The 11928-nt window shown below is 38.4% G+C and overlaps 1 protein-coding gene across 1 annotated transcript; it reads right to left on the bottom strand.

The window, feature by feature from the left end:
- Window positions 1-5042: 5042 nt before the first annotated feature.
- On the bottom strand, window positions 5043-5612 carry LOC136393041 (interferon alpha-4-like). Its single transcript, XM_066365708.1, has one exon. The coding sequence runs from the start codon at window positions 5610-5612 to the stop codon at window positions 5043-5045; it is 570 nt and encodes a 189-aa protein (XP_066221805.1).
- Between the last annotated feature and the right edge of the window lie 6316 nt (window positions 5613-11928).

Here is an 11928-nt window from a genome sequence, read left to right as displayed (position 1 = left end):
GGGAGTTGATGCTTCCTCCTCCTCCCGCCTTCTCTCTCTCCTATCTCTCTCTCTCTCTTTGTCTCTCCCTCTCCTCTCTAAAATGAATAAATTAAAAAAATTAAACCTGTAATGATATGAACTTTCCTCTTATTACTGCTTTTGCTGCATTACAGAGATTCTGATATGTTGTGTTGTCATTTTTTGTTTGTATGTATCTTTTGATCTCTGCTTTTATTTCTTCTTTAACCCAGTCCTTTTTTAGAAGTATTTTGTTTAATTTCCACATTTTTGTGGGTTTGCTGACTTCTTTTTTGAAGTTGAATTTTAGTTTCAAAGCTTTATGGTCAGAGAATATGCTTGGTATAATTTTAATCTTGTTTTTCTGTCATTTGTTTTTGTTTGATTGTATTCCATACTTCTTTCTTCTGTTTCTACTTTTTTTAAGCCATGTGTTTCTATAGTAGTTTTTTCAGGGGGGGGGTTACCATTAGGTAATAAAAAAAATATATATCATATTCTTTGTAGTACATTATCTCATGCGTGCTTCTGCACTCCATCCTCCTTTGTTACTGCTGATTTCTGTCTTCTCCCCTTTTTTATTTTTGTTGTCACAGATTATTCTTGTTTTTATTGTGATCTTATTGGAGCTTTTACTTGTGATTTTGTTTTGTTTTGTTCTTTGTAGCTGGTTCGGTAATCCCCTTTAGTATTTCCTGAAGTGGAGATTTTCTGCTCATAAATTCCCTAATCTTCTCTATATCTGAGAATGTTTTTATTTCCTCTTCATATTTGAAGGAAAGCTTTGATGGATATAGTCTTCATGGCTGGAAGTTTTTCTCTTTCAGTACTTTAAATATTGGGGTCCACTCTCTTCTGGCTTACAGAGTTTCTGCTGAGAAATCTGATAATATCCTAACAAGCCTTTCTTTATATGTTGTAGTCTTCTTTTCCCTGACTGCCTTGAGGATTTTTTCTTTGTCATTGATTACTGATAATTTCATTATGATGTGCCTTGAAGTAGGTCTGTTTAGGTTAAGGTAACTCGATGTTCTGCTTGCTTCTTGGATTTGAGACTCTAATTCTTTCCACAGGCTTGGAAAATTCTCATTGATTATTTGTTTAATATGTTCTCCATTCCTCTTTCTCGCTCTTCTCCTTCTGATTTACCCATTACTCTTATATTGCTCTTTCCGATGGAGTCAGACAATTCATGTAGGGCTTTCTCATTTTTTTTAAATTTGTGAGTCTCTCTCCTCTTCTTTCTGTAGTATCTCTAGTTGCCTGTTTTCTATATCACTAATTCTATCTTCTATCTGACCTGTTCTATTAGCTAAGCTTGTCACTTCATTTTTCAGTTCATGTATTGAGTTTTTCATCTCTGTTTGGTTCCTTTTTATAGTTTCAATTTCCTTGATGAAGTATTCTTTTTGTTCAACAAATTGTTTTTTGAGCTCACTAAATTGCCTTTTAGAGCTTTTATGTATTTTATTGAGTATTTTTAGGACTTCAATTTTGAATTCTCTGTCATTTAACTCCAAGGTTTCCAAGTAATTGAAATTTTTTTCTAGATATTTTCATCATCTGTCTGAGCTACATCTCTATCTTTTGTATCCATGATATTTGATTTATTTTTTTCTTAATGGTATTTGAGAGTAGTATTGTTAATAACATTAATAAGAGATAATTAAAAAAATAAAATAAAATTTGAAATAATACAGTGATAAAATGAAAATTCTATAATGATAAGTGGAACAAAAACTACAGAGAAAAAGGAGCAGGAACTGAGGAGAGATGACAAAAGAGAGAAAAAATGAAGTAAAAAAGAAGCAAAATGCCACAAAGAAAAATATGAGTCCCAAATATCATAAAAATTATATAATAATTTGATGATAAATGATGATTGGATAAGAGCAAAAAAAAGAAGAAAAGATAAAGGAGAAGAAACAAGAAAGGAGAATAAAGAGAAAGAAAAGACAAAAAACAAAATAAAGAAAAAAGAGAAAGAAAAAGAAAAAGAAAAAAACCAGAAGTAATGGTTTCTGAATTGAAACCCTCAAAAAAACCAAGAATGAAAAATGTAACAATTATGGATAACATAGTTCAAAAGGAAAGTAATAAAGAAAGAAAAAGGAAGAAAGTAAAAATGACTAAAAGTGTTTAAAAAATTAATTTTTTCTGGTTTTGAGAGGTAGCTTCTTCCTTTTCTTGGCAGGTGGCACTGTATTATGAGTTTTGCCCTGTGAGGCTCTTGGGCAGTGGTGTGTTGCTGTGGCAATGACGTAGGCTGGGCCTTGGTCCCATAGGCAGGTGGAGTTTGTTAACACTGTGCAAATTATATGGCTCTGGCAATGGCAGTCTCAGTTTTCCAGATGCCTCTCCACATGTCCTTCCCACTGGAGCTAGCAGCCTGAATATTTAGCTGTGGGTTCTGCCTCAGCTACTGTTCTTGCAGCAAGAGAATCTATGTACAGCCAGGTCCCCCCTACAGTGCCGCTCAAAGCACAGTTCTGGGCAAGTCAGTGGCAACCAGATCCACCTGTGAGAGCAGGCAGGGCAGGGCACAGACTAAGGATCAAATGCCTTTCTGTTATACACAGGCAAATTTCTATGAGCCAGTGGGCATATCTAGCATGCCCAGCATGCCACGGTTTTAATCTTTACAGGCTTTTCTCACTTGTGCTGCTTGGTAGCCTGCAACAGGCCATGTGTGTGTCCAGCTCCCATGACTCCAGCAATGCACACAGACGTTTGGAGCACCGTTCAGGCACCCAGCGCAGGCAGTCTCAGGCCAAGGATGTTGGCTTGTGCGTGGGCCTGGCGCTGGAGATCCTGGAGCCGGAAATGCCCAAAGATACTGGTGCCCACATAGGTGCCTAGCATTGATAGTCTCGGGCTAAGCACACGGCCCCATGATGCTAGGGGAGCTGCTAGCGCAGTGGCAGTGATTGTGGAGCTGGAAATGCACAAAAATGCTGGTGCCAGCCCATGCAAGCACCTTGTGCTGATAATTTTAGGTGGATCCCCCTACCCAAGTGTGTGCCCAGCATCCGTGATCTCAGGCAGAGCCAGTGTGTTCTTTCTTTTGTTTGGGCACCCACCCACCTCAGCTCCTTCCCCACTATCTTATTCTCTCTTCTTTGTCTGGCTCCAAACAAAAATGCCCCTACCTCAGATCAGTGAGAAAAGCAAAATGCCCCGTCCTCCGTCTTATATATTCAGACACTTTTTTGACCAATCATACCTTTATCTGGTGTGTGTAAATTTTGGGTGCTCCTAAGATATTTTTTCTCTGTGTTCAGGTGTTGAATTTGTTGAAATTTCAATGGGAGAGATAGGGATTATTCCTCATGCCACCATTTCTCTGACATCACTCCATTTTTATTTTTGAAGGAAGCTAGCAGTCTTTATGTCCATGGTAATTTGGTTATCTTTGGATATATACTCGTATTCATAAAATTAAAGAAAATGACTGAAACATCATATTAAGATATCTAATCATGTCTAGGTCTACCAGAAAGTTAAATGTGTTATATAAAGCTGATGTAAGAAACCAGTGTTCAATGATGTCAGTTAAGTAATTAATAAAACCAGTAATTCTAAGAATCATTATATTGTGGGTAGTCATTAGGTGTGATGAAGGAGTGAATTAGTTATCTACTACTGCCTAACAAATTTATAAATCTGAGTAGCTACTTATATACAAAGTACTATTACTATGACATGGTAAATTATCTCTGTAGATAATTAAATAAAGTAAGTCACAGTTTAAAATAAATATGATCTAAAAAGGATTATTATGATTTACTAGAACATCAGTTACATGAAATCTATCAGAAAAAAATATATACTATATAAAAGGAAAAACTGTTAATAAAAAAACTAACCCACATTCTTTTCCAGATCCCACACTATCTTATTCTCTACTTAAGAAATCACTAACTTCTCCTACTTATGCTTCTATCGATTTTAATATGATTCTGCTTATAAGCTCCACTGAAACATGCAGGTCTCCAATGCCATTTATTTTCCTGATGCATTGGGGAATTTCAATTCACTTCTAGTATGAATTCACTGATGTTCTTTAAAAGCACATTTATTTTCTTAAATAAAAACTCTTCTCACTTTCCTCTCTTGTCCTTCCAATGTATGGCCAATCTACCTCTGTTTCTTTGGTAGCTCTTTTCTCCTTTCCCATGAAAGGTTGTAGGGCCTGAAAATCAAGGGTAAACCCTTTTCTCACTGTACACTGTCTTCCCACATGATCACATTTGTTTCTGGCTTTCGCTTGTCATGCATAGACCTGCATCCATGGCATTCCTTGTAAATTACAAACTCACACATCCCAGTGACAATAGACATGGGCCCTTAGATGTCCATCCAATCACCTGTAGAGGATTTCAACTGCATCAAATTGTATTTCCTGGCATCTTCCTGTGAGAGAATTTATATGTCTGGCTCTCTTCTCAATATAGCATTTAACATAACTGATATTAATTGTGGTTATTATTTTTAAGTTTCTTTCTCCATAGAAAGAAAAGATACTAGAGAACAGGAACTGTACTCATTATGTTCACCTCTATTTCATGAGAGCAACACACAACATGGCTTAGAGAAAGTTAATGGTTACTTAAAACTTGAATATAAAATGTTGGATAAATGAATTGTGCCATACATTGTTTAATCAAGTTGCACAATCAGCCTGGTGTACTTTTTTAGAATTAGATGTTTATTATGACAAAAATTTAACCATACAAGATATCATAAACTGACTAATTATAAAGAACATATTTTATTATAACAACACAATATAAAGGTACATGAACAAAAACAATTTAAATCATATAAATAAATAAATATATGAATATTTAAATAAATAGGTAAATAAATAAATCAGCATGGGGTCTATTGATGTTCTGTGACATAATGATCCTGAAACATATAACATATTGATTTCATCTGTGTCATGATTACAGCAGAAACAAGAGGGAGCTTAGACATGACAGAATGATGAAGTGTGAGTTTATTAGTCAGTGAGATTCATTTCCACGTGGAACCAGGTGTCATTCCTTACTCCTTAATCTTGCCTCCAAGTTTGCTGATAAAGACAAGGATCTCATGATGTCTGCTCTGACAATCTCCCACGCACAAGGGCTGTGATTCTTCTCTTGCAGGTAGAGAGTGATTCTCTGGAAGTAGTTCCTCACAGCCAGGAAGGAGTCCTCACTCATCAGCGTAGTTTTTTTTGTCTCCACCTCTCGGGTCAGAGAGGTTTTCGAGCGACTCAGCTGCTGATAGAGTGTGGTGCACAGCTGGTCCAGAAGGGCCTTATCCCATGCAGCAAATGAGTCTTCTGTTCTGAAGAGGTAGAAGGTCTGCAGCATCATCTCCTGGACAGCAGAGTTGGCTTCAGCCTTCTGGACCTGGCTCCCACCAAACACCTCCTTGGGGAAGCCAAAGTCGGTTCTGTCCTTCAGGCAGGAGAAAAGGGAGATTCTCTTCATTTGTCTCAGGAGCATCAAGGTTCTCCTGATAAACAGGCTGTGGGTCTGAGGCAGGTCACTGCCCAGACTGCAGATGGGGTTGCAGCTGAGCACCACCACAGCCACCAGGAAAGACAAAGATAGGGCCATTGGGGACCTTGCAGGTGCTGCTGGCCTGGCTGAGCTGGGTGACTCTCTGAACCTTGGTCTCTAGGCTGTCTAAGACCTTCCCTTGTGCATGTGTCTTATATAGAGAACACAGGAGCTTTCCATTTCTGAATGGTTCTCCTCCTTTCTACTTCTGCTTTTGCTTTCATTTATGCACTTTCCACATGCGTTTTGAGCACTGTTTTCAGACCATTATTTTTCCCCTTGCTCACACAGTCATTCAGATATTTTCTGAATTGAATCTCCCAAGCAAACTAATAACACAGATCTATAGGATGTATACATATATATGTACTTTATTTTTATCTATGCTTTACACATAGAAGAAGAAAGTGTAAAGTTGACTCATTTTCTGCACTGAGGGATTTAGACTTACTAAATAAAAATTTCAAGCTACAATTACATGAAAAAGCTATTGTCATTTAACTAAATAATATTAAAATGTCAATTTAATTGATGTTTGATTTAATTAAATTCAAGTTTCTTTAATTTAACTTTATAACTAAGTGTTCAATGCAATTTTAATGTAATATATTTATTCATATAAATATTAATATATCCAATTATATATTAAAATAAAATTTTACATAACACTTAAGAACAATCCCAATGTATAAATATAAATTAAAATCATTCCAAACTGCTAAGCAGCATCAAAAAATTAAATTATTTTCATAACATTTACTTTAGATACTTAACTTTTACTTTTGCTTCATACCAGAAAATAATTTTAACTTCACCAGCTGCTAGATTTTCATCTAGAGATTGTCAACATTTTCTCTGTTTAGCATTTGGCATAATTACTGATGTTGAATAACTTTAGTAGCACAAAATATTACAACTAGTTCCATTTAATTCTCAAAGCCCACATCACACTGAGGCTCAAACCTAAGCAACATGCACCAGACAGTCAGCGGCAGCTCTTAAGTAAGCAAAGGGCTCCTCTTACACTGGGACTCTGAGATCAAGCAAACAATGGAGGGAAAGTCCTCCAATGAGCAATCAAGTCACCAGAGGATTGTAGCACTGATCATGCGTACATTTCCTATATCTTCCCTGAACTCAGTGTCAATGTTTCCAATGTGATACAGAAGAGAACCCAGAGAAAAATGAACGCTAAGGAATAAAATTTAATTAAATAGGGTTGAGGTTTGGATCACCACAAATGCTTATATTATCTAAGATTTATTCACATTTATAAAAACTAAATTTTGCACACCCTTGGGAGTAATCTTATTCATAATGAGAATATACAATTTAGAAAACATCAATTTAAATCTTTCTTTGTATTTTTGCATGAAATTTCAAATTTCTCAAAGGTCTTTCAGAGTTTTCAATCTAGCCTATTTTTCTCAAACAAAAGGACACCATTGTGGTAAATAAAGGAAATGGATTAATATTGACAATTACTATGTAAAGAGTTAACTTTCAATTTGATCCTAAACTCTTTTTAGTTTGTTTAAGAAGTTAGGTTGCATCAACCCTCCAGATTTTTTTAAAGTTTTCAAAATATTACACTGTTTTGATATTAAATATAATTATAAAGCTTAAAATTTAAAAATATTTTTAATACTAAAGCATCATTTCAGTTTTGGTACTTAGTTCACCATAGATGTTTTGTCATTAATTTTTATTTTTTAATATTGCAAGAAAGTATTATCTTGATTCTTAGATTTGATGCCTTTAAAAATCTGTGCCACTAACCTAAGAAATAGCTTTTGAACTAGTGTTATAATCTCCAGCGGCTGAAAATGTAGGTGTGTCTCATTTCTTATCTTCACTCATGGCCTTTTTTAAATTTAAATTTAAATTTTATTTTTTATAGTTTTATCACCAGAGGCACATTCTGAGGATAAAGAAGGGATTACTTAGTTCATTTATACCATTTGCAGAACAGCAATGGTATACTTTGTTAGGCAACTTTCTTCCACCCTGGTTCTCTGGAAAGTGAGCTGTAAGATTCTCACATTAGTGGTTCAAGCACAGACCTAAGGGTGGAAATGGGGCTCTGTTCCTTCTCAGTTCTACAAACAATTCCCCTCGTCTAGAGTTGCTATTTGCTGGGGGACTTCAACAGGCACAACCTGAGTATTTAAGCAGTTGCCATCAAAGCTTGTGTTGGGCCTGACCAGGTGGTGGCACAGTGGATAGAGCATTGAACTGGGATGCGGAGGACCCAGGTTCGAGACCCCAAGGTCGCCAGCTTGAGCGTGGGCTCATCTGGTTTGAGCAAAGCTCACCAGTTTGGACCCAAGGTTGCTGGCTCAAGCAAGGGGTTACTCAGTCTGCTGAAGGCCCGCAGTCAAAGCACATATGAGAAAGCAATCAATGAACAACTAAGGTGTTGCAACAAAAAAACTGATGATTGATGCTTCTCATCTCTCTCTGTTTCTGTCTGTCTGTCCCTGCAAAAAAAAAAAAAAAAAAAAAAAAGCTTGCGTTGGCCTGACTAGGTTTGGCTGAATATGGACTTTATAGATTATTGTATGTTACATTAATACTAAAGGCAACTATCATCCACCATGTTCAGATTCTCAGTCTGTAATTTGCAAATTTTAATTTATTTAATTTTTACAATTTCCTGTGTGTTCACTATTGAAGCTGTGTCAGTTTTTCAGAAGAAGAAATGAGCATCTGATGTCATTTAAATTCTCCCTGGCCGGGTTCTCAGTGGATAGAGCATCATCCCCAGTATGATGGCTCAGCTATGATCACAGGCCAGGGCATGTACTAGAAGCAACCAGTGAGTGGACAACTAAGTGGAACAATGAATTGATGCTTCTCTCTCTAATCAATGTAAAAATTTTAAGTAAATAAATAAATTCGGGAACCACAGATATTTGTCAGAAAGTGAACTTTCTCCTGCCTTTCAGTTCGTCCCCTTCATCAGTCCCATGTATTTGCTCTTAGCTGTACTGAGGATGCTGGTGCTTCATTAATGCGAATCATGCCTCAGTGTCTGTTCTCCCTGCTCCCTGGAGGGTGGTCACCATCTATGACTTACTTCTCCTGAATCCACATTTCCAAGCATGTTGTATGTCACATCTATGTAGCCATTACATTTTGGGGACAGGATGAAGAAAACTATATGAATTAACCCTTGATCAGTTTTATGCAGCTATTATCTGCAGACTGTGTCAGAAAACATGAGCTATGCTGCTATGACTCCAATAAAGAAATGTGATGGCCGGTTGGCTCAGCGGTAGAGCGTCGGCCTAGCGTGCGGAGGACCCGGGTTCGATTCCCGGCCAGGGCACATAGGAGAAGCGCCCATTTGCTTCTCCACCCCTCCGCCGCGCTTTCCTCTCTGTCTCTCTCTTCCCCTCCCGCAGCCAGGGCTCCATTGGAGCAAAGATGGCCCGGGCGCTGGGGATGGCTCTGTGGCCTCTGCCTCAGGCGCTAGAGTGGCTCTGGTCGCAATATGGCGACGCCCAGGGTGGGCAGAGCATCGCCCCCTGGTGGGCAGAGCGTCGCCCCATGGTGGGCGTGCCGGGTGGATCCCGGTCGGGCGCATGCGGGAGTCTGTCTGACTGTCTCTCCCTGTTTTCAGCTTCAGAAAAATGAAAAAAAAAAAAAAAAAAAAAAAGAAATGTGATGGCACTGGCAGGGTAGCTTGTTAGGTTAGGGTGTCATTCTGATAGGCTGTAATTTCGGGTTCTATATCGTGTCAGGATCGAGATTTGTTATTTTCCATTGTAATAATGGTGCAAGAGAACTGTTGAAGTTATGACCATAAATAGAAGAGAAATTGGAAATAAGTGGAAACAAAATTGGAGTAAGTACAGAAAATGATAATCCTGGCTTATTTAAGAATCTGATTTGCAAGAAGGTGCTCAGTACAGCTGAGTAAAGGACCCCTAAACCAGACAGTTGCATCACCAAGCTCACTGGGGGCCTGCTGACCTCTTTACTACTGACACTGAGAATAATGTATCCAGCTCTGCCTGTACGCTTAGCTGTGACCTGGTCCTACAACCATGGTGTGCCAAAGCAGGAGACCTTCACAGCTTTGCACCAGGAGGGAGTTATTTCCCCAATTTTCCTGCATCAAGGACAAGGATGTTTTCAGGTTCCCCCAGAGGTAGCTGATGGAAAACAGAGTCAAAAATCTCAGGCCACCTCCGTCTCCATGTGATGTCAGAGGATCTTCTACCTCCTCAGCACAAACAGCTGAAACTCCTCACTGGTTCTGATCAGCAGTTGGGAGAGCTGGAGAGCAACTGGGTGCTGGAGATGGGGGAGGAGAAGGCCCTCCTGGGCAATGAGGACTCTAGCCCAGCTGTGAAGAGGTATTTCCAAAGAACTGGCCTCTATCTGAGAAAGAGAGTCTCCAGCTGCTGTGCCTGTCACATTATCAACCTGCAAGTCAAGAAATGAAAATCAGTAAGTGCTGTCTCTGTATCATCAAGCTCACAGCAAACCAGGAAGCTGGAAAGGAGACTTAGGGCCAATCAGAATTCATTCTTATCTACTGATAAATCTAATCTATTTATAAGCCTCAAGCTTATACGTATATAAAGACTTCTTTGTTTCTACTCCAGCTGTATAAAGCATTGAGTTATTTTGGGCCAATTTTAAGATTTTATTTATTTATTTGAGTGAAAAAGAGTGAAAAGTAGGTTGGAGGGACTAGAGTGGGGGGCAGGTAGTGGGAGGGGGGCAGGAAGCTTCTCCTGTGTGCCTTGACCTGGTAAGCCCAAGGTTTCAAACTGGATACCTCAGCATTCCAGATTGACACCCTGTCTACTGCGCCACCACTGGTCAGGCAGCAGATTGTTTTTCAATGAAATGAGGAAACTACTTTGAATCAGGAGAAAATGACTTAATTCATGGTCATTAGAATTTATCTGTTTATGATGTTTGTTGTATTTACATAATTTATTCTTCATATTACATTATGGTCAGCTTTGTGTTCTGTTTTTCTTTGCTTTGGGGCTATAAATCCATATTTTAAGAGTTTGTTTTTAGCCCTGGCCAGATAGCTTGGTTGGTTAGAGCTTCATCCTGAAGTTTAGAGGTTGCTGGTTTGGTCCATGATAAGGGCACATACAGGAACAACTCTATGTTCCTCTCTCTCTCTCTCTCTCTCTCTCTCTCTCTCTTTCTCCCATTCTCCTGCTAAAATGAATAAATAAAATGTTTTTTTTTAAAGTGTTAGTTTTTACTCGACTCTCAAAGAGATACAAAGTGCCCTTAAACATTTATTCTGCGTTAAAATTCAAAGAAGCCTGACCTGTGTTGGCACAGTGGATAAAGCGTCAACCTGGAAATGCTGAGGTTGCCGGTTCAAAACCCTGGGCTTGCCTGGTCAACGCACATATGGGAGTTGATGCTTCCAGCTCCTCCCCCTTTCTCTCTCTCTCCCCTCTCTATAATGAATAAATAAAATCTTAAAAAAAAAAAAATCAACTGAGCTGTCTGGCCAGGGCAAAAAAAAACAAATTCAAAGAAAATAAATGGTTTTTATTCATTTCACTGATTAATAAAATAGTTTGAAGTGTCTTTGCTCTCAGTAATTGACTTGTATATGTGAATATATTGGTAAATAAAACAATGATACTAATTTCTATAATGGGGCTCTCTGGCAGAGAACACAGGGTTAATGGGTGCATACTCAAGTAGACCCTTCCTGAGCTGTAAAGACATGCATAAGAGACTGACACATTATAGCTATTCAGTTTCACACCTGCATTCTTGGAGAAGTTGTTAATTCAATTTCTGTGGTAGCATGAATTAGAAACTAAAATGGGAATATAGATTCATGGAATTAAAATTTCAACAACTAATGAATGTATCTTCCATTTGTTGGTACTCTACTGGGTCCAGATACAAGGCGAAAAGCATACCCTTTGCTTCCTGTCACAGAGCTTCCAGCTGGTGAGTATATGGTAACTGAATATTCAGTTAAAGTCATTGATGCATATGACAAAGTTATTAATGCATATGACATCAGCAGGACATCCTTGGAGCATGTAAGGCTTGTATGGATCAAGGAAAGCTTCTGGAGCAATCAGCTGCTAAGCTGCCACCCCAAGGATCTGGAGAAGCTGGCCTGGTAAATGCCTGATGGTCCATTTTGGACATGTAAAGTGCAGGTGTTCTAGGGTAGCAGGAAGAAATGCAGGTCTCATGTTTGGATATATGATTCTGAGTAATTACATATATGTGCAAGTCATAATCATAGAGATGACATTTGGAACCACTGAGAATGTATGTGCAGAGAAGCTGAGGTGAGGTGCCTATCTGAGCATTTTGAAGAACACCAAGATTCCCTAAAATGAAAGGGGTGATCAGCAAA

The sequence above is a fragment of the Saccopteryx leptura genome, chromosome 2 (genome assembly GCF_036850995.1).
Source record: "Saccopteryx leptura isolate mSacLep1 chromosome 2, mSacLep1_pri_phased_curated, whole genome shotgun sequence".
Lineage (NCBI taxonomy): Eukaryota > Metazoa > Chordata > Mammalia > Chiroptera > Emballonuridae > Saccopteryx > Saccopteryx leptura.
The sequence above is the reverse complement of the archived record's forward strand: the minus strand, read 5'-3'. Positions and strand labels throughout refer to the sequence as shown.

Coding starts and splice junctions, on each gene's coding strand:
- LOC136393041 (XM_066365708.1), bottom strand. CDS start 5,612: ATGGCCCTATCTTTGTCTTTCCTGGTGGCTGTGGTGGTGCTCAGCTGC.